The 20,307-nt window shown below is 48.6% G+C and overlaps 1 protein-coding gene and 1 long non-coding RNA gene across 24 annotated transcripts in view; both read left to right on the forward strand.

Annotated features, from left to right (window-relative positions):
* The first annotated feature begins 703 nt into the window (after positions 1–703).
* The window catches only part of EIF4G3 (eukaryotic translation initiation factor 4 gamma 3), a 156,250-nt gene continuing 136,646 nt past the window's right edge, over positions 704–20,307 (forward strand). For 22 of the 23 annotated variants that reach the window (XR_012583955.1, XM_074560530.1, XM_074560536.1 and 19 more), the window contains exon 1: positions 704–1,037. Coding sequence is in view for 21 of the 23 variants with exons in the window: in XM_074560530.1 (XP_074416631.1) it covers positions 850–1,037 (188 nt within the window). In the remaining 2 variants the exon portion in view is untranslated. The remainder of the gene's footprint in view (positions 1,038–20,307) is intronic. The other variant, XM_074560557.1, reaches the window with a different exon arrangement.
* LOC141732160 (uncharacterized) lies at positions 1,108–9,715 on the forward strand. The gene is made up of 5 exons (XR_012583970.1): positions 1,108–4,346; positions 4,584–4,664; positions 5,445–6,170; positions 6,246–6,360; positions 7,414–9,715. It is a non-coding gene; the product is annotated as an uncharacterized LOC141732160 (long non-coding RNA).

The raw sequence follows: 20,307 nt of genomic DNA on the forward strand, positions 1-20,307 counted from the left end.
AGTTCCGAAGAGACCCGAGCGCCTCCCGAGGATTCCCGAAGCTTCCCGAACTCCCTAACGCCCTCGGTGTCCGGAAAGAGCCGAAGTTTCCCGAGCGCTCGAGGGTCACGGGAGGTGCCGGGCTGAGCGCGGAGGGAAGCGAAGGGTTGCGGAAAGAGCCGAAGGCTGCCGAGCAGCTCCGAAAAGAACCGAAGGTTGCCGAGCACCACTCGCCAGCGAGAGACTCCGGAAAGAGCCGAAGGTTGCCGAGCGGCGGTGCGCCGAGCGTCTCCGGAAAGAGCCGAAAGTTGCCGAGCGTGTCCGGAAAGAGTCGAGGTTTGCCGAGCGCTGCTTGCCAGCGAGGGTCTCCGGAAAGAGCCGAAGGTTGCCGAGCGGCGGTGCGCCGAGCGGCTCCGGAAAGAGCCGAAGGTTGCCGAACGCCGGTGGGCCGAGCGGCTCCGGAGCGGCCCGAAGGCGCCCGAGCGTCCGTCCTGCCGGACTGCTGGAGGCGGCCGCAGCGCCATGTTTGATGCTCCGCTACTTCAGTGAGGAAAATCCGCCGGCATCGCCCGAGAGCCGCCACCGCGAAGGGCTCCGCTGCCCCCGGGGAGGGGGACCGAGACCCCCCGCCGCCGGCGGCTCATGAGCAGCGCGGCCTGAGCCGCCGCCTCCCCCCCCTCCCCTCCCCGCCGGCCCCTCTCCCGTCCCCTCCCCGCGCCGAGCCCTCCGGGAGGCGCGTTGTCACGGAGACCGGCGCCGGTGCCGGCCCGCCGCGCTGCCCCGGCCGCCGCACCGGCCCCCGGCCCGCTCCCCGGCTCCCCCCCGGCCCCGGCCCCGCTCCCCGCCGGGGGGTGGTGGCTCGGCTTGGCGATGAGTTTACCGCAGAAGGCGGCTTTGAAACCCGGCGCGGCGGCGGCAGCGGCGGCGGCGGCGGGGACCGGCCCCGGGAGCGGGGCGGCGGCAGCGGCGGCGGGGCCGCCTCCCCCCCCGGCTCCCCCTCACCCGGCGCCGGCGCCTCACCCCACCATCAGGGCCTTGCCGCCCCAGCCGCCCCAGCAGTATCCTTTGCCCCGGGTGAGGCGGGGGGGGGGGGGGGGGGGAGGCGAGGGGCCGCGGGGGCCCCCTCAGCCCCAGGGGGGGTGTGTGGGGGGGTGTGGGGAGGGGGCGGCCCGCGGGGGGTGGGGGTGGCGGTTGGGGGGTCCCCACTCCTTTATGTGTGTGTGTGTGTGTTTGTGTGCCCCCCCCCTTCCCCGCCGTGTAAAGGGGGGGCTGCACCTGCTGGGGGGTGTGGGGACCCCCCTCTCTGCCGACGGGCTGGTTTGGGGGGTCCCCCCCCTTTCCTCTGGGGAAGGCAGAGGGTCCCCCTTCCCCCCACCCCCTCCCCCCCGAGCAGCGGTGACCCCCAAGGGTAAACTTTTAATTATAAATCCCTCCTCAGTTTTGCCTCCGCTCCTGCCCAGGTAAGTGCTTTGGTTTTCTTGTGGTTTTTATTTTTCCAGGCGAATTTAAACCCTTTTTTTTTTTTTTTTTTAATTTTTTTATTTTTTTTTTAATTTTATTTCCCCGAGCCGGGGCCGATTTTGCTGCGACTTATTTATTTAATTTAATATCTTCTTTTTTTTTTTTTTTTTTTTCCTTAACTTGGCTGGGGGTGGGGTGGGGGGGGGGCGAAATCAATCTCAGGTGGCACCGTCGCCCCGAGCCGCTTTCTCGGTGCGATGGCGAGAAGGCTCCCACTCAAAATACATATATATATATATATAAAAAAAAATATATATATATATATATCCCACTGGCAAAAACGGCCACGCAACTGCTACAAAAGAGAGGCCGGCGGTGGCGGCTGCTGCGAATGTTTTTTAAAGGTCTTGGGTTCTCTGCTGCGACTAGGCCCCACGTCAGGAGGGAAATACTGCAGGGATCAGCAGGAAAGTGGGGTGGCCAGCCCGCCTGCCCGGGGGAGGTTTTGTTTCCAGCCTCCGACAGCATCCCCTGGAAAATTGGCTTTTTTTTTCTTCCCCTCCCCACCCCCTTCCCCCCCTTTCCCCACCCCCCCAAAGTTGTTTTGTTTTTGGTTTTGTTTTGGTTTTTTTGGGGGGGTGGGGATTATGAAGTTAAAAACACGCTCAGTGAAAATATCACTAGCGTGTTAGTCCGGGCGTGCGGTGCAGGGCACAAGCAGGAGCGTGTTTTGCTATTTATCGGTGGCGGCGGCTTACATTTTTAAGGTGGAAGTGTTTTGTTTTGGTTCTTTTTTTTTTCTTTTTTTTTCTTTTTTTTTTTTTTTTTTTTTTTTGCTGAGGGCTGTTTCAGCTGTGTGGTGGTGTGTCTGTGCTCTTCAAGAAATGTGTTCCCTGTGCATAAGCATTTTTATTGCTCTCACTTTCATTTTTGAGGTGGGAAAACCGAGCCCTTTTATAATCAGTTTAGGTCCATTGTTTTCTTCAGCTTCCGGCAAGAATCATTCTTGCCATGACCACAAATACGTTGCTTAAATCATGAGACTGTTGACGTTACAGATTTGTTTGGGTCAAGTGAAAGAAAAAAAAAAAAAAAAACCAACAAAATCCAACCCAACAAAACCTCTGAAGGTTTTGGAGAGTGCTGCGGAGGGCCGGACTCTCCGCTGGGTGTTTTTTTGGCCAGCTCGTGCTATTCGGTAACGCCAGCGTGTGCTTTATTTTTGTGTGTGTGTGGGGGAAACAAAACCCAAAGTGGGAAGGTGCTGTCATGGCAAAGTCAGCGGGATGGTGGTAAGGAACTGTTGCTCAGGGGAGATTTTGCTCAGTTTTGAGTGATGTGCCAAGTGTTACGGTGGGAACGCCGGCCAGCGTGCACCTAAGGAGTCCCCGCTCAGCTGATCTTCCCAGCAAGGTGCTGGTTTGTCTGGAAAGAGTTTTTTTTTTGTTTTGTTTTGTTTTTTTAATGGGAAACGTGATGCCTGACGGTTGAAGGGATGAAGTTTGCCTGGGTCCGGGATCAGGAGCGTGCTGGGCTTTCCAAAGCACTTTTATTTTCGAGTAATCGTTAAAAGCGCCGTGGAGGGACTTGACTGACTTCTCCGACCTCGTTGAGGGTGAGCTTTGGTGGTGGTTTGCTGGAGCGGCCGTGCTGCCATAGCCGGGACAGGAGGACACTGTTGGTTTTGGTGAGCGTTGTCACAAAACGCCTTGCCGTGCGCAAGGGGATGAAGCTTGGCTTTACCTCTGAGCACAGCCTGAAAATAAAAAGCCTTGGAAGGAACCGGCGAGACCCCAAAGGAGCCGGAGACAGTGTGGCCGCGTGTCCCATCGCCGGGACCCAACTTGACGCCCAGGGCAAGAGGAAACGGAGAAGCGTTAGGTAGATGTGACAAGCTGACGTTACAAAGGTGGGGACGTTAGAATGGTCGAGTCTAATTCTTATTTATAGCCATGCCTGTTTTGAAAACATACTGTGTTTGACTGATACTGCCTCTTAACTTTTAAACTGAATAATCTGGCCTTGTAATATATACAAACGGCGTGTTCTTGATACCTTTTGGGTGAGCTGTGTTCAGGTGTCCTGGCTGGTTTTTTTGTGTTGTTTTTTTTTTTTTTTTTCCCTCTGCTGAAACTTGTGCGCTCTTTCAGGTAGTAAATAAAAACTGTTACCTTTGCGAAGAGCTGCCGCAAAAGCGAGGCGTGGGGGAGCATAGTTCATCTCTGATTTACTGGAGTGCGGAGGGTCATCCGAGTTCAGCCTTATTTTTAGCTCTGTTTGGTTTCTTTTTTTTTTTTTTTTTTCCCCTCTTCCCTCTCTGTTTTGATAGGAGTGTTGAGACAGCGTTACCCCACAGCAGATAAAGAAGAGTCGCAGGTTTCTTCTGGCAGCTCCGAGCCGAGCGCTGCACGGTCTCCTCCTCACGGCAGCGGCAGGGTTTATTTGTTGATGTGAAGGATTATTAGATGGTCATAGGTAGATTTGAGGCTCCGACTTGGGCTTTTTTTTAAACTGGAACGTTTTCCGCGTGGTGAGCTTTGCGTCTTTGGAAATACGTGTGGTTTTAGTACTTAATACATCATGAAATTAAATGGCTGTCTGTATAATTGAAAAAAGAAGAATTGGGCGAGAACGAGCTGTAGGAAAAAGCTGCTTGCTCCATGTGCGTTATAGAAAGGCATTAGCCAGGGAAAAGAAAAATACAGGGGGAAGAAGGAATCTTTAAAAATTATTTCTTGAAGGAAAGCAAATCTGGAGAGTGATGGACACAAAGAACAGGAATGTTTTGACGGGAGTTCCGTTCTGTTACGTGCTGAATAGGAAGTTACTGGAGCTGCTGACAAGACAGAGCTTTGAAAAGTTTCCTTGACACAGTGGCTTCAAGAAGGCAAATTTTCTGTGGAAAAGTAAGTTGGGATAACGTTGTGGCTCTGGTAGTGGTGAGTGTTCAATGAGTCTTCAGTCAGACCTGATTTGGGGAAGAAATTGTGCTCAGAAGTTGTCAGTGTGGACAAATCCTCCGTTTCCGACCCTCCTTTGGGAGGGCTGGGCGAGGGAGGGTGTAACTGTGGCCGCAAAGTGACACACGGAGGGATGTTATCAACAATAAATCCCCACCTGCCCACCTTTGCTTTGGCTTTCAGAGTGCCTCCGAGGAATGAGTTCCAGATGAAGTCGATCGTTCCGTAGCGAGACTTCTTCCATAAAAATGTAGACTCATGAAGGTACGCTCCGGGCTGAACCTCACCGCAGACCTTTGTGCTTTTAACCTGCGTGCTAAACGACACCGTGTTTCTTGACTCTCCCTCATGCTCCCGCTGAAGAGTGGAGTATTTTTTGGTGTGTGTTATAATAAGCTGTTCTTTAAAAAGTCCCCACGCTGTGAATAAATTTTGTGGATCAATATAATTAGGTCACCAGTTTCTTCCCAGCCCAGACATGGGCAAACATTGCGCTAGAAAGGACAAACGGATTGATTTGGGTTGAACTTGGGTAACGTGGTGTGTCTGCTGGCTCTTCAGGGTTAATGTAATGCTCTTCCTCGGAGCCAAAGTAGAGCCATCTTGGGCTCTGGGCTGGTGGCAGTAGGTTTTTGTTTTCTTTTCCAAACTTCCTTGCGTTTGGAGGGAGTTCAGCTTCCTGGTTGTTGATGGTCTCTGTGCAGGCACCAGTAAACTTGACCTTAATAGATCGCCGTCGCTGTTTCGGCGTGGGGTTGGGTAGCTCTGGGCCCGGGTATTTTTCAGGTTGTTGCAGCGGGGCAATCGCGGCAGGTTCAGGATGGGCTTTAACAGGCGGTCATTTAAAATCTGTCTCCTCTTCCCCCGCTTTAATTCCGTTTCTGAGAAGCGGAGAGGAAGGGTCAGCGTTTGGGGGCTTTTTGTGTGAAGTACATCATCGCTGTGCGTGGAAACCTGGGTTTTTCTAAAGTTGCCTTGGTAATCGAGTGTCTCTTTTAGTTTTTCCTGAGTTGCTTTAGCTAACTGTGCTGTAGTCCCTTTCAGAAAGCGGCGTGCTGGTTCCTGCTCTGTTGGGTGGCATCTTCTGGATGCGAGCGGCTTCCCAAAAGCCCAGGAGAATGGCAAGAAATCCAGGATGGCTTTCAGGAATGGAAGAGACTGTGTGAAGTCGGGGTGAGGTTCTGGCAGCGCTCACCCAGAGTTTGGATGGGGGCCAGGCCATGCTGCTGGAGTAGGCCTGCGTTGGTAATCTTCTAGTTAAACTAAGACCGTTGAGGTGGATTTGAGTGCGTGGGGTTTTCAGTCTTAGTGAGCAAAGAGTTGAGCTGGAAGAGAAAGTGCCCAAGAATTTCTCCGAGGAGAACATCTTCAGCGTGCGCTGAAGGATCAGGGTCTCTGGGTTGCTGCGATACCCTCTGGGAGTTGTGAGCCAACGCCATCGTCCCTCCCCGCTTGCTTCCATTGCGAGTGGCTTTTTTCCGGAGTATGTGATGCAGCGTCTCTATGTGCTCTCCGGGGTTTATCTCTTGATGACTTTGAAGATGAGGACCCAGGGATTAGGAAGTCAGCGTGAAGAGCGTGATGGTGTCTGTGGTGCAAAGCGCCGTGCCTCCCTGCGCCTCGGCTGGATCGCCTCTGTCTTCTGGGCGGCTTTTACGTTGACCTGGAACTAAGAGGCGAACACGGTCAGAAGTCCTCTTCCAGATGCCGGCGGCAGCTGCTCGTGAGGAAGGGCGTTCGGAGCGTTGCAGTCATGAAAGGGAAGGAGTGGTGAGAGGTGGGAAGGAGGGGAGGAACGGGGCTGAGATCAGAGGTGTTCCTCACTCTCTGGTTCTTTGAGTTCAGGAATGAGCTTTCTGAAGTCGCGGCTGGCTGAAGGGGAAGAAGGGGCAGCAGCGTTCCCTGAGAAGTGTTCCATGTAGGAGTGTCTGAAGCCGTGGAGACCCTACATCTGGGGAGGGTATGCAGCAGGAGAGAAGCTTTGGAAATGCGGAGACTTTCCCTGCCGCTCCGTGGTAGTGGCTTTTCTGCAGGGGAGGAACGGGCACGCGTTTGTGAGAGTATTGCCAAAAAATTAAGTGCTTTTAGACCTCTCTGCCATCTCCCCTGTTGATGTCCCCAACCTTGGCATATCTTAGCGTTCTTTCAAGCAGAAGTAGCTTTAATTTATTTAATGACAAAAGCTAATCATGTTATAGCGCAGATATGTCACTTTACCAACTTTGTAAGATTTTTGTGGTGGAATGTCTTGGAGAAAAGCATTCTTCCAAAGCTGTGATTTCAGATGGCTTATTTTCTTCTCATATCTGAAGACATGACTGTGTAACGTTCTCTGGCCGAAGTCTGCGGGAGAAGGTTGCTTTAGCCATTTAAATATATATGTTTTTAATGTGAAGTATTGATTTTTGGAGCACAGTTTGTGTTTTTTGTCTATAGTATGGTAAGAAGCCGGTGAGAGAGTAACAGGAGGCTTAGAACAAAAAACCTCCGTTTTAGATATCGGGACGTAGAAGGACTTTCATCTGTGTGTTATGGGTTTTGTCCACCCTCTTGGGGTGAAAGGCTCTTTCCTGTCATTAGCAAATGCTGGGATGTGTCGAGCTGCTGCGTTTGCTCCATTTTTGTTCCGTAGTAAGAGTTGAGCAGTGAAGATCCCTCTTTAGAAGTCGTAGGTAACCTATATTTTCTTTCTCTCCCTAATCTGGCAATTTCAGGGCTAGTCAACTGTCAAGTTTAGTTGTGTGTAAATCCGCTAATATGATTAGAGTTGCTGGAATTTTTACTCTGGGGAATTATAGATGGGTAGTATCACTGTTTTACAGGCATTTCTTTAGTAGGGAACTTTATCTGTGGCTTGACTGTGTCTGCTAGCTATTGCAAAGGCTTTTCTGGAATGAATGGGAAAGAGAAAATGGGCGTTTGTTACAGGGCATGAGGACGTGGGTGGAGGAGTTGTGTGCCCCATGGTCTGGGGGAACCAGGGGAATTAATTTTTCTTTTTTTTTTTTTTAAGGGAATGTTGTTGATATGACTTCACATGGTACTGTGGTGTACACTTGTTGGTAATTCCAAGAACCTCTCCTGTGTACAGCTTTCCTTTCCAAACGGCGGACTTGGTTTTGCCTCCCAAATAGGAAATGATGATGTGGAACAGCTGGAAGAAGAAAATAGAATGGGTTCTTAAAAAAGGAAAGGATCAAAGGGAGGAGAGCAAAATGAGCTTTTAGGCTAGTGAAATTTTCTAGTGCATGTTATTCTTATGTTTTATTATATACGTTTGGAAGATGTCCCAGAACACGCTCTCTCCCTTCGTAGTAGGTGATGGCACGCTGTTGCTGATGGGACCTGAGTCAAATTGCTGTTGGGCATGTAACTAGGTTAATGGGACAGCAGGTTTTTTTTTTCTTTCCTGAAAGGAAAATTACGTGCTCCCTATTCTGTTTGTACCTGAAGAATTGTTTTTTACCTTGGTTTGCTGTGTAGTCATCTGAGGTGAAGAGAAAAGGACGAGTTTCCCACACCGAGATCGTATCAGGTTTCTGCTACCAGAAATAATGCGTTTCTGCTGTTGGTTGTACCACCTTTGTGTATCCTTTGTCTGGATGAGAGTTAAAATATTTCTAGAGCTTTAAATATTCCCGAAGAAAAGCAAAGTGGCTTCTAAAACGTGCATCTTGAAAGAAAAACATAGCCAGTCCTCGACCGATACCGGTAGCGTTCTCCAAAACCGTCGGCAAAGTGTTGAAATGGGCTGGGACTTGTCGAGATGCACGGGGCAGCTGCTCCGTTCCAGGCGGCTGAACTCGGCAGGAATGAGACTCATCCTCTGGAGTAAGAGTATCTGCATGGGAATTACTCTAAAAAGTCAGAAACACGAAGACTATCTGTGCTTTTATCAGAGGAACGGACTTGACGTGGTGCATCCTCGGGGTGGTAGGAAAAGAAATCTCGCTGCCGATCTTTGAGTTTGCTCTCGATGCTGTGAAAACACCGAGCGAGGAAGAGTTAATGCAGTTAAAGATCTTAAATAATGCGGGTTTTCCTGAGTTTGGAAAGCTTTTGGGAGGTGGAAACTGATGAACGTTGCACGGATTCTCTCTTTTTCCAGTTGTGAGATGATGATTGTGTATTTGTTTGTGTTTCGGTTTGATTTACACGTGAGAGTGACTGTGCAGGGAGTTACTGAGTTACTAAGAGTGGTCTGATTTAAATGTCTGTGTTGCTGGTGGCGTTTGAAAATCCATTTGAACTAATGCTATGGCTGCGGTAATGGTGGTCTGAAAAAGAGATTTCCCTCTTTTATGCGTTATTAAGAAGTCGTAGAAGTTACTGTGCCTTGAAACAGGCATTTTTCTGGTCTGATTTTGTTCTTTCGCCGAAAAGCAAAAATGACAGGAGTCTTCGGTCTTTTCAGGCTAAGCAGGAGACTCTTCCTACAAGCATCAAAGGAAAAGTGCTGTTTTTTTTTTTTTAGTGATACTACTTACAGCTTTGGGTTTTTTTAGTCATCCACTGTCTTTGAAAGGCTCCGAACATCCTGAGGAAATATTAAAAAAAAAAAAAAAAAAAGTGCATTTCTACTAAGCGGCGAGACCCAGCCCTGCTGTCCGTGGACTGTCACGAGGTGTTCTACAGGACCATCAAGTCCGACGTGAAATTCAGAATGAAATCCGGTCTGAAAACTTTCTGTAAGTCTCGAACTCTGCGTTGTGATGATGTACAGGGTGCCTGAGGCTTGGCACCGGGCACTTTGTTTTTGCAGCGTGCAGCCGGTGAATTTGGAGAGACTCAATGTCTGTGTTATGTTTGAAAGGGAACTCGGCAGGGTGCTATAGCCGAGGGTAGATAACCTGTACCACTTATCTGGGGGGGAAGTCAAGAACTGAACTCAAAAAGCATTTAAAGCATGTTTGTTGTGGCTTTTAATGTGAAATTTGTGGTGCGTCTCGGACTGCGGAGGACGCTGGGAAAGGGATTTCAGCAGTTGGTGATCGATGCCCGGTTTTAGCACAGCGAAGTTTGTGTAGACGGCTCTTCTGGATGTACTGTTCCTTGAGCTGGTGAGGCATCTTCCGACTTCATCTCTCTGTAGAATATAAAGCTGGCTTCGGTTTGCGCCGCCCTTTCTTGCCGGTGCTTACGCAGGTACAAATACTCGTCACCGGATGGTCTCTCTTCAAATACTTCACTTCTCTGGACTCTGTGTTTTGTATTCTAGATTTGCAAAGTGCAAATAATTCGACTGTCAGCCTGTCTGTACAACTCGGGTCTTATGTTTTCCTTCAGCGTTGCGTTTTAAAGTAGATTTCAAAGTGCTTTTGTGTCTGTGTCTTCAAAAGAAAAAAAAAAGATCTAGTTTTTGTTGATCCGGAAATATCGCAAAGCGTAATTTTCGATGAGCTTAAGCTGTGCAACTTAATTGTATTGATTACGTTTCCCGAACACTTTTTTAAATTTAAAAAAAAGTTCATCTGCACAGATAGAGCACTTTATGTTTAAATATTTAGTTCGGAGGTTGTGCACCGAGTTTGACCTGAAATGGTTCCCATTCTCCCCCAGAAAACTTCCTGTTTTGTTGCAGTGTCTGTGGCAGCGGTACCTGGCATTGCAGGCGTTCACCGAAACAATTGTTCCGGCACTTGGCACGGTCCCCATCGCCGCTTGCTGAAGCCAAAGCACACTTTATCCACTCAGGCTGACATTAAGATCATTAAGTAAATGAATGAATTGTACTGTCACCAAATTCCCATTCTGGCAGCCGAAGAACATGTGAATTTTATAGCCGGGACCTCTGTCCAGAATGTCTCATTGAATGGCCTGGATGCCAGGAGTGGGAACAGTCAGCAAAAAGCTTTCGAGTAAAACGTCTGTGCCTTAATGAGAATTACGGCGCGGAGCGGTGTAAAAGCCTGAATTACTAGACATCTGATCATCCAAGATGAGTATTAATCAACCTGTGAAGGGCGTGTAGAAAGAAACTGGAGCACAGCAGTAAAACATGGGAGCGGGAGAGCGCCGAAGAGGGGGTGGAGAGCTGCTTCTCCGTTGGCAACGCAGGTCGGTCTTGCTGTCTTAAAGGAGTTTGTTGGGGGAAAAACGCAGCCAAGCCGGGAAGTGTTGAAAGCAGGGATAACACTTGGGCTCCATCAGGGAGTTTGAGGTCTCGCTGGTTGAGCTGAAGTGCTAAAGGGTCAGTGAGGGTTTGGAAGATGTTGGAGAAGCCTGCTGAACTTCCACCTCCGCGAGGAGAAGGTTGAAAATACTTTCTCCAAGGAGGAGAGTTCACTCGTCAGGCTCAGGTTGCTTTTTATTGTGGTCTGTCTGCATCTATGTTTTTGTTATGTTGCGCTTAAGAGAGTGTTTTTCCTCAGGAATAGGGGACATAAAAGACCTGTAGCACCCGCAGTTGCTGCAGGTGGGTCAAAAATGTCTCCGAATCAATCGCAAAGGAAAAAGTGGAAGTGTGTTTTGACCAGTTAAGTTGGTGAACTGGGTAATTGCGTGTCTGCGGGCTGCTTGCGCTGCAGCCCCAAATAACACCAGAGATGCTCTGCACGAGGGATAACTTAAAATGTTTGATTTGGTCCATTCCCCTTCTGAAGTGTAGGAAAACATCAGTGTTTAAGACCAAACTCAGTGCTTTCGTAGTGGAACAAGTAATTTTCTTAGTCTTCTCTTCCTCTCCTCCCCATACCTTAGTGTTTGTCTTGGTTATGGTTAATCTGATAAAAGGCTGCTAAACTAGCACTGGGGACCAACGTGGTCTGCGGTGCATTCGTGTTTTAACAGGTGATGTCACTCGTTGCCATGGTGACGATGAAAGCCAAGTGGTTGGGTAACGTTGAGAAGTTCATAATCTTTGAAGACCTGCTACGAATAGAGCGATAACGGCAGTTTCCGTGCAGTCTGAAACCAGCAAAATCGGGGTTTTTCACTAACCAGGCAAGGAGCGGTCCTGCCTGCTGCGGTGCTCGGTGACCCCTCGGTGCAAACGGTCCCGAGCAAGGAGAAGGCAGGGACAAGTCCTGAAATTCCCTTCTTTCCCATCTGGGATGGCAGATCAGGTACATCTTCGCCGACTTCTACCTGCGTGTTGGTTCAGCTGTGTAGCATTGCTTCAGAGGCCGCTTTGTGCCATACGTGTGCTTGGAAACCTTCCTTGCTGGCCACGCGCGGCAGATGCCGCCTTCCCTCCGTGTTTTACCTCTGTGTTAGTGGCCCAAATTCAACAGGCAGAGCTAATGGAAGTCAAACCAGCGTTTCTTTTAAATGAGAAATGCTCGCAGACTAATTTACTGCTCATATTCAGGCTCATCTGGGATAAATATATTGTTGCTATTACTCTTTTTCTTCAAGCACCCTGTGGAGGTGTGTGTAAAGTGTGCAACTGAGAGCCCTTATGAGGGAAAATTGAACGTGTGGAGGATTGGACCGAGGAGACCCAGAGCTCCTGTCCAGCCTGTATCCCTCTGTGAACTAGGGGGTTTTTGCAGCAGTGTAAGACACGCCATGCTGTCTTCCCGAGACACCTGCTTTTTCGGGATTTCATTTTGTATGACAGGAGATTTTAACTCGGGAGAAGCCTTAACCTCCGCATGTGGCAAGAGGGTACTTAACGATTTCATTTCATTTTGATAAAGTGCCGAAATAAAGATCGTAGGGGGGAAATGGTGAGGCCTTAACAGAGTTGGGAGTCGAAACGAGCATTAATGCTCTTGAGAAGCGTACTCGTAGAATCCGTTGCTCGGCTGACGGAAGGACCATCAGTCTGGGTGACAGCACTGCTGTCACCGCGACCGCTTCCTGACAGATTGACCAGCAGAGCATTACATTTTCCCATGAAGTCACAGCATGCAGTATTAGAGACACGGTAGGAAACGTGGCCGAGTGAATGAGATGGTAAACTCCTAGGCTGTTTGATATTCATGCTTATCACACGGCTACAAAGCCTGGCTTGGAAATAGATGGTTGCTGCTGGAGGGTCCCAAACCCCCAGGGATGCGACAACCGCCGTCCCTGTGGAGAAGAGGCGTGCGTGGGTTGTAGCCTTGTCAGCTATAGTAGCTTATTTGTGATTTTTTTTTTTTTTTTTTTTTTTTTTTAGGGTACGAAGTTTGAGGTAAGTGGGCTGGGGGAGTTCTGAGTTAATGGCGTGCATAGGAAGATAAAAATAAGCAAGCTGTTTTTTAGTGCATCACAGAAATTTAGACTCTGGGGTGAAAATTGCCACGAACGAGTGCTGTAGTAGTTGTGTCTGCATTGGGAACTCTTTTTTTTTTTTTTTTTTTTTTCCCCCCCAGTCTTGTGACAACATGCCCCCAGATGGGGATAATTGCTGGTGCTAAAGGGAAGCTGGAGACATATGGTTTAATGTATGAATTCAGTATGAGGGAAGGTAGGCTGTAATACCCACGTGGACATTTTCAGGCTGTAAGCTGAATAAAGGCTGAGTAAAAGCTTGGTAACCTTCCTCTGCCATGAGATGGGTGTCCTCCTCTGCCTTCACCTGTGCGTCTTTTCAGTTATGTCATCTGGCCTTCTCCGCTTTCTCTGCTTGGACTTTAATGGTCTTAACTGGTTATGTGTTTGCAGCATAAGCTCAGTGTAGAAATAACTGTGTGTGTGTTAAGTAACTGTTGTGAAGGAAGGAAAAAAAAAAACAACAATCAACCAACCAAACCCACAAAGCAAACGATCCCAGTCTTCTCTTCCTGGTGAGGCTGCTGGGATAGAGGAATTGCTGGGGGAAGCTCTCCTCCCCAGCGACGCCATGCTCCGCAGCCTGGACCCCGGCACACGAAGAGTGTCTTGAGCAGGTCAGAGCCGCTCCGAGAGCTGGTATCGGGCCAGGAACTGGTGTTTCAGCTGCTAATCAGGGGAGAGAAGTAGGCTGAATTTGGGGATATTTGTTTTCTTTGAAGTGTCATTCAGTTCGTGTGAGAGACTCTGTGTCTTGGATGTTGTGGTGTGAATTGTTTTAAGGTCAATGATTGAAATACAGAAGTATTTGGCGATAAATGTTATATCAGCAGTTGCATTACAGAATGTGAAAGGTAGAGAGGATGGGTACGGCTTTAGCTCTGCTGTCTTGTTTCTGGCATTTTATTAAAAATGCTATTTTCTCTGCCAAACTCGGTGTGCACAGGTATCTGATGCAACCAAAGGTGTGGAGGAGAGCCAAAGAACCGTACCTGTTAGTTTGGGAACAGACCAAAAGCTAAAGTAACTGCGGAGAGGAGTGGGCTGGTATGTGTTGCTTGGCCAAATAGGAGATCAAATCCTTGTTCTCCGGGGCTGTCTCCTCCCGATGGCTCCTGTGTGCTCTCCGTCAAGCTGGCTTGCTTGCTTTGCTTGTTGCTTTGTTTATTTTTACAGCATTTACCAAGACATTTGCTTAGTCTTAGTCTCATAGCTGCTATTCAGGGTAAGGCTACTGGTATTTTTTTTTTTAATTTCTCCCTCCCCCCCCTTTCAAAATCAAAACGTGATGAAGGAAAATAAGGCAATCGTCCCAAGTGTTGGATTTCCCTGTGTTCCCCCACCTCTTCATGGCCGCTGCTTGGGGCTTTTGTGGGTGTGATGTTTCCCTCTGAATGCTTATCTCCTATTAAAGATTCCTGCATTTGCGCCCCCCCCGCCCCCTGCTTCCATCTTAGTTTCTTGAATGATGTAGTTTCTCCACTCTGAAGACGTCCCACGTTAGCTGGGAGCGATGCTCCTGACCGCCTCTGAACTGCTGCCCGTCTGGGATGAGCATCTTCCGTCTGCCCTGGTGACGGTCGCCATTAGTTTGCTCAGTGGCCTCCCTTGATGAAGTTAAGTGACCCAGGACATTTTCCTAGCCCGTCTCCTCTTCTCCCAACCCTTCCATTCGCTTCCACCTTTAAACGCTTTAAACAAGGATCCCTTTACCAAAGCTGGTTAGGGAGGAACAGGATGGTTTTTAAGCCGAGAAGAGCGGGAGGTGTGGTTAGCTTTGTCAGTGGTGGCGGTGGTTATCGGCCGGGGCAGAAATGTCTCCAGCGAGCCCCAGCTGGAGCAGTTTTTTGGCAGCTTTTTTGCGTTCATCCTCGCCGTAGGGAGGTTTACAGGCCACAGAGTCGCCTCTAACGTCCGTGCTTGCGGGGTTCTTGGGAGCTACAATACCATTTCTCTGCTCTTACGTAAATATGTTTTTTAACACTTACCAAATGCTTGGTAGCCAGAGGCTGGTCTAGAAGAACTTTGTAGAAGAAAGCGGTGTTAAGATATCTCTCCTTTTCAGGTAACGGATTTTTTTTTTCCCCCCTTCTGTTGTAGTTAATTGCAAAAATAAATGTGGTTAACGGTATCCAAAGGACTCTTTTCTTGCTGCACCATGCTGAGAAATGCCTTGTTCAAGGTGGTTTCTTCCCTCTGAGCGCAGTTCGTTTTTAGTTGCTGAAGGGCATTTTGAGACTTTGTTTTAATGTTTTACATCATGTTTATATGAAACAGACAAAAAAAAAATAATCCAGTGCTTTGCCAAATATTTTTGGAAAGAAAAAGCTTTGTAGATAATAATTTTCATGTTCTACCTGCTCGTTGGTATGTTAAGGCTGTAGAAGAATCTCCTCTACCCTGAAAAAAGGCTTTGAGAGATCAGCCTTCGAGTAGTCACTTGAGGCGGGTTGAGTCAGAAATATACTCGACATTAGATTTGATGAAGATGTGAATAATGGAGTTAGAATTGACTGTCATTTCTGTAATCCAGTTATTTTTAGATGGGGATCGGTATGTGCCACTCCCCGAGTTGTCTATACCATTGCTCTGAAGGCAGACAGATCAAAATGCCCTTTGACGGAGTTGATCTTCTCCAGTTTTTGTGACTTCATCCCATTAACGCCTCCCTTATTAAATGTGTTGTGCCAAAACTTGGCAGTTGGGAGCAAAGGAATTTGCACTGAGGGTTGCTACCCAAAATACAGCTCAAAGATGCGATTAGAAACACCGTGGTGGTATTGATGGCGGGACGTAGCTCCTGTTGTGTGCAAGAATTATTTGGAATTGTGTTGGGAAGGAGCCTGGGGAGTCCCTGAACACTTAATCACCTTTTAGCTCTTGGATGTCTTGGAAGAAAAAAGCGCAGGTATGAAATACCTTCAGGATGTGGATGAGATGCAGGTGCTTTAGCTGTTGTGGTGTCAGAAAGTCATTCGTGCTTGAAAGCACGGGGTCCTGGGCTTTTTACGTGTGCTGGCTTCGGTGGAGTGCCTCGAGGGGAGCGGTATTTGTGAAAATCGAGACCTTTGCTCTCACCACCGAGCTGGAAAACCATCCTTTGCCGTCTTGCAAGAGATGTGCGTTGGAGCTGATGTTTGGCTGTGTGTTTGCTCTCGCCTAAAGGTGAGAACAAAACTGTTTCTTTGTGGTGAGCTTTCGATCTTCAGCTCAGGAAAACAGTAGGTTTTATCTGGATTAAAGTCTAAGCAATAGCTTTGGACCAGGAGGAATTACAAGAGGTGGAAAATACACTTAATCTGGGGGTCCCGAATCCAGGCATAGAATCACAGAATGGTTTGGGCTGGAAGGGACCTTAAAGCCCACCCAGTGCCACCCCCTGCCCTGGGCAGGGACACCTCCCACCAGCCCAGGTTGCTCCAAGCCCCGTCCAACCTGGCCTTGAACCCCTCCAGGGATGGGGCAGCCACAGCTTCTCTGGGCAACCTGGGCCAGGGGCTCACCACCCTCACAGCCAAGAATTTCTGCCTGAGATCTCATCTAAGTCTCCCCTCTTTTGGCTTAAAACCATTCCCCCTCGTCCCATGGCTCCCCTCCCTTCTCCAGAGTCCCTCCCCAGCTTTCCTGGAGCCCCTTTAGGGACTGAAGGCTGTATCTTTCGAAAAGACTTTATTGGTGAATTACCAAGAAATCAAACGGTTTTAAGATCAGCGTGAAGGCTTTCTCCAAGTTAGCCCAATGCTCAGGGGTTGTCCTGGAGAAGCAGCGCAGTCTTTATATTGCTGAGGCTGTTTTGCCGATCCCTGTTGTCCAAGAGAAACCTGATTGCAAAGGGCTGGAGCGGAGGAAAGTAGGGTCTCGCGCGCAGGAGGCGAATGAATCCGGGGTGTTTTAAAGGAGCTTCCTTACCTTGTCGGCACGCCCTGGCGGCAGAGAGGATCAGAGCACCTGACTTGCTAAATTCTTCTTAAGAACAGGGAAGTTGCAACAACATAGTTCTTCCAGGGACCCAAAAGTGGTTGCCCAAAATGTAAAAATCAGCCGTACGCGCGCCTGGCAAGCGCTCCACAATAGTGTCATTTGGTTGTGTCTAGCGATAATACCAGCTTCCCCGTAGAAACCTTTGGTGTCAACGTGGGCAGGAAAAGGCCAAAGCTTGCATGGAGTTCAGCTCGTGGTGCCTTCAAACGAGTCGTTATTTAACCGTAAGCTGGAATTGTGACATTTTAAGCATTATTCCCGGGCAGGGCTTGTCTTTGCTGTGTTCCAGGATGTCCACCCGTAGGTTTTGGTTTCGGGGCTGTTCTGTCAGCGTAACCACAGCTTAGGAGTGGTCGCTGCTGTCAAGTTGCCCGTGAGAGACCTCAAACGCCACGTGGTTTAAACGTTAGGCAGGTAGGTAGAATCGGGGAGGGCACTCTCTCGTTTTCCCTGTCCGGGGAAAAGAGCGTGCGAGGTTTCTGTGGTCTTTTTACGGGACAGGATGATGTTTTAAGAGCATCCCAACCCAGGAGCTGACTCAGGCAGCTGCGAAACGTCTCTATATCAAAAACTTACATAGTCCTTTTTGCAGTCTATGGCTCAGTAGAGGCGAGGAACATAAAGCCAGGAAACCTTTACTGACGGTACTGTGAAGAGGCTCGTTGGGTTGACGCATCTTTTGGAGGTGTTGTTCGTCCCTTAAAGCCTGTTTATCTGCCGGGGTGTCGAGGTTCACACCGAAAGTAGCAGAGAGCCCCGCATCTGGGATTTAAATCTACCCGCTCTGTGGCAGCTACACTTGGCAGCTCTTTTACTGGCCTGAATAAACCCAATGAGGTTCTCTATCGGGCTTTTCTTAGGTCTTAATCTTTTTTTTTCACGTGAACATTCAGGTATAAGCAGCGTCGCATAGCTCTCATGTAGCTTGTAATAGCGTATGCGAGAACAACTGCTTTTTTTTTTTTTCTCTCTCCCCCCCCCCCCCTTAGTTGTGTTATTGAGAAACTTTTATTATAGATTGTTTGATTTCTAAATGCTGGCATTTCATAATTGCAGCTCTAAATGCGTGTTATCTTTGATCAGTCCTTCTGGCCTGCACAAAGCCGAATTAAGTAGAACAAATATTTATGTCTTGATTTACCTGAAAACAGAGTGTACTTTCATGCAGACGTTGTTGACGTTCCCCTGTCTACGGTGGTAACTTTAAAGCTTTGGAGTAAAGAGGTTTTATTTAAATAAATAAAACTTATCCTGCGATGTTTTGTTCTTAATCATCAACGCGGCAGTCTCTAATTTACAGTTAGGAAGGTGAAAGAGAATTTCCTATCTCTGTACCATCTCTATACCATCTCTGTTTATGATGCCAGAGCTCCAAATTGAAGCCCAAGTGATTGCCGGTCAAAAACCAGCGTTTTATGGACGGTGTTTCTTTGTTTCTTCTCTGTTTCCACATTGCTTTAGACTTTGGTTTCAAGCTTGCGTGTTGTAGCAGCTGCTGCCTTCGCTGGAGTTTCAGCGAATTACCTGAATTTATGCCGGGTAACTTTCTTTTGGTGCTTTTCCTGCCTTTTCTTTTTTTTTTTTTTTTTTTGTTCTTTCTCGCCTCCTTGGAGTGTGTTTTAGTAAATGGACAGTTGGACCTGAGAGTATTTAAAAAAAAAAAAAAAGGGGCGGGGGGGGAAGAGGTTGTACAAGAGCATGGTGTGAAATGCCACTTCTGCAGCAGGCACAGACACTCCGCTCTTTGCAGCGCAAGAGGGTTTTGGGTTAAGTTCCTCTTCCCCGCTTTCCGAGCCACCGGCTTGACGTCGCTGTTCCCCACCTGCGAAGAAACAAAGGAGGCAAAACAATCCTTCCTGCGGTGGAAGGAGGGGAGCGGGTGCCTGTCCCCAGTGTCCCTTTGTGCAGCCGGGGGTCCGGCGGGGTCCTGCTCCGGGGGCTTCCAGCCCGGTCTGCTCGAGCGGATTCTCCCTCTGGAGGCACGCCGGGATGCCTCAAGAACAGTAACTTTTTTTTTCTTTTTTTTTTTTTTTGCACAGCTGGCTATTTTTAATGAGATCTTCCACCATTTTCCAATGAAGCAACAGATCAGCACATCTAAAAAGATCTTTATCTTAACGGTTAAGAGCGGGAGTCCTTTCTGCATTGAAAAACCTGAAAGGAAATAGCATCCTGTGCGAACTGTGGTTTTGTGCATGCTTATGTAATGGGCTATCAATCAAATTTAATTAAAACTGTGGCAATGGCGGAGTTTTACTCCCTTCTAGTCTAGCTACGACACGGGGGGAAAAAAGTTCTTTATCTTTACAAGCTGTTCTTGCAGAAGTTATTGCTGTGATTGCAATTAAGAAGCCCTTGTGTTTAAGGCAAATAAATTAGTTGGCTGCTTTTTATAAAGACATTTCTTGCCCCTCAGCCATCTCCAAAAATAGATGCGGGGTCCCCAAAAGTGAAGTGCTTTAAGTGCAGCAGCATGGGTTGGCCTGCTTGGTGGTGCAAAAAAGACGGGATTTTACTAACTTTTGCCTTTCCCGTGGTTATCTGAAGTCAGGCTGCTGTCGGACAATGGAGCCTGCGTGTGCTGGGGTTCCCTTGGAGCGGGTCTGCGTGCATCCTGCGTGGGAACCGTGCCAGAGCCCCCTCGTTTTTAAGGCAAATAAATGAGTTGGCTGCTTTTTATGAAGAAATTTCTTGCCCCTTGGCCATCTCCAAAAAATAGATACGGGGCGCTCGAAAGCGAAGTGCTTAAGTGCAGCAGTATGGGTTGGCCTGTTTGGTGCAAAAAGGTGGGATTTTACCAATTTTGTCTTTGGTGTGGCTATCTAAAGACTGTAGGACAATGGAGCCTGCCTGTGCTTAGGTTTCCCTGGAGCGGGTCTGCGTGCATCCTGCGCGTGAACCGTGCGAGACATGTCCCTCTCCTGTAGCGGGTCCATTCGGCGATTGCCGTCCTGTCCCTTTCCATCCTACGGTTAGGAGAATAAATGTTAAAGGAGTGGAAATACGCAGTTTATTGGGATTTTTTTCTCGCTTAAGTGTTTCCTTTGTACGGTTACACGTGAGGCGCTCTGCAGCATCCCTGCCAGCATCAAAATCTTGGCTCTGCAGCGGTCAAGCTTTCAGCAATGGGGAGAGTTCAAACCCTGCTCTTCTGCCGCGGGCTCCCTGTGCAACGAGTGCCCGGTTTGGCGGCGAGGAACGAGCCTGGACGTACGTGCGTTCACTGCCCATGGTTTTTACAGCAGAGTATTTTTGTTGCTTGGGACATGCCGTTCACAAGAAGGTATGTGACGGCTGAGTCTTAAACCACCTTGAGGTCCCAGCCTCATGGACTTGTGGCTGCGTGGCCAAGGCGGGGAGCTGGCGTGTACCCGTATTTCAACATGTGGGAGAAGAAATATCCCCCAGCAAGTGTCAGTCCCTTTGAGATAGTGCTCGCCTTCATCACTCTGTGTTTCAAACCAGTGGTCCTGTGTGGCCGTGTTAAATGGCCCACCAGTATCAACTGGGACCCTCCTCCTTTGACCTTTTCTAGGTATTTTGGTTGAGCTCTGCTGAGTTTTTAAGGTAACGCTAAGAAAACAAGGAGGAGGGATGTTCATTTAATTTGGTGAAATCGATATTAAATTTATTTTATCTTGACCTGTGAAGGGCTTGGGCGCTTTGTAGCGTGTTGGGTGACTATCCCAAAATGAGGAGCAGGTCTCTATATGTAAAGGACCCGGAG

Source organism: Larus michahellis, chromosome 16 (assembly GCF_964199755.1).
Source record: "Larus michahellis chromosome 16, bLarMic1.1, whole genome shotgun sequence".
Classification (NCBI taxonomy): Eukaryota; Metazoa; Chordata; class Aves; order Charadriiformes; family Laridae; genus Larus; species Larus michahellis.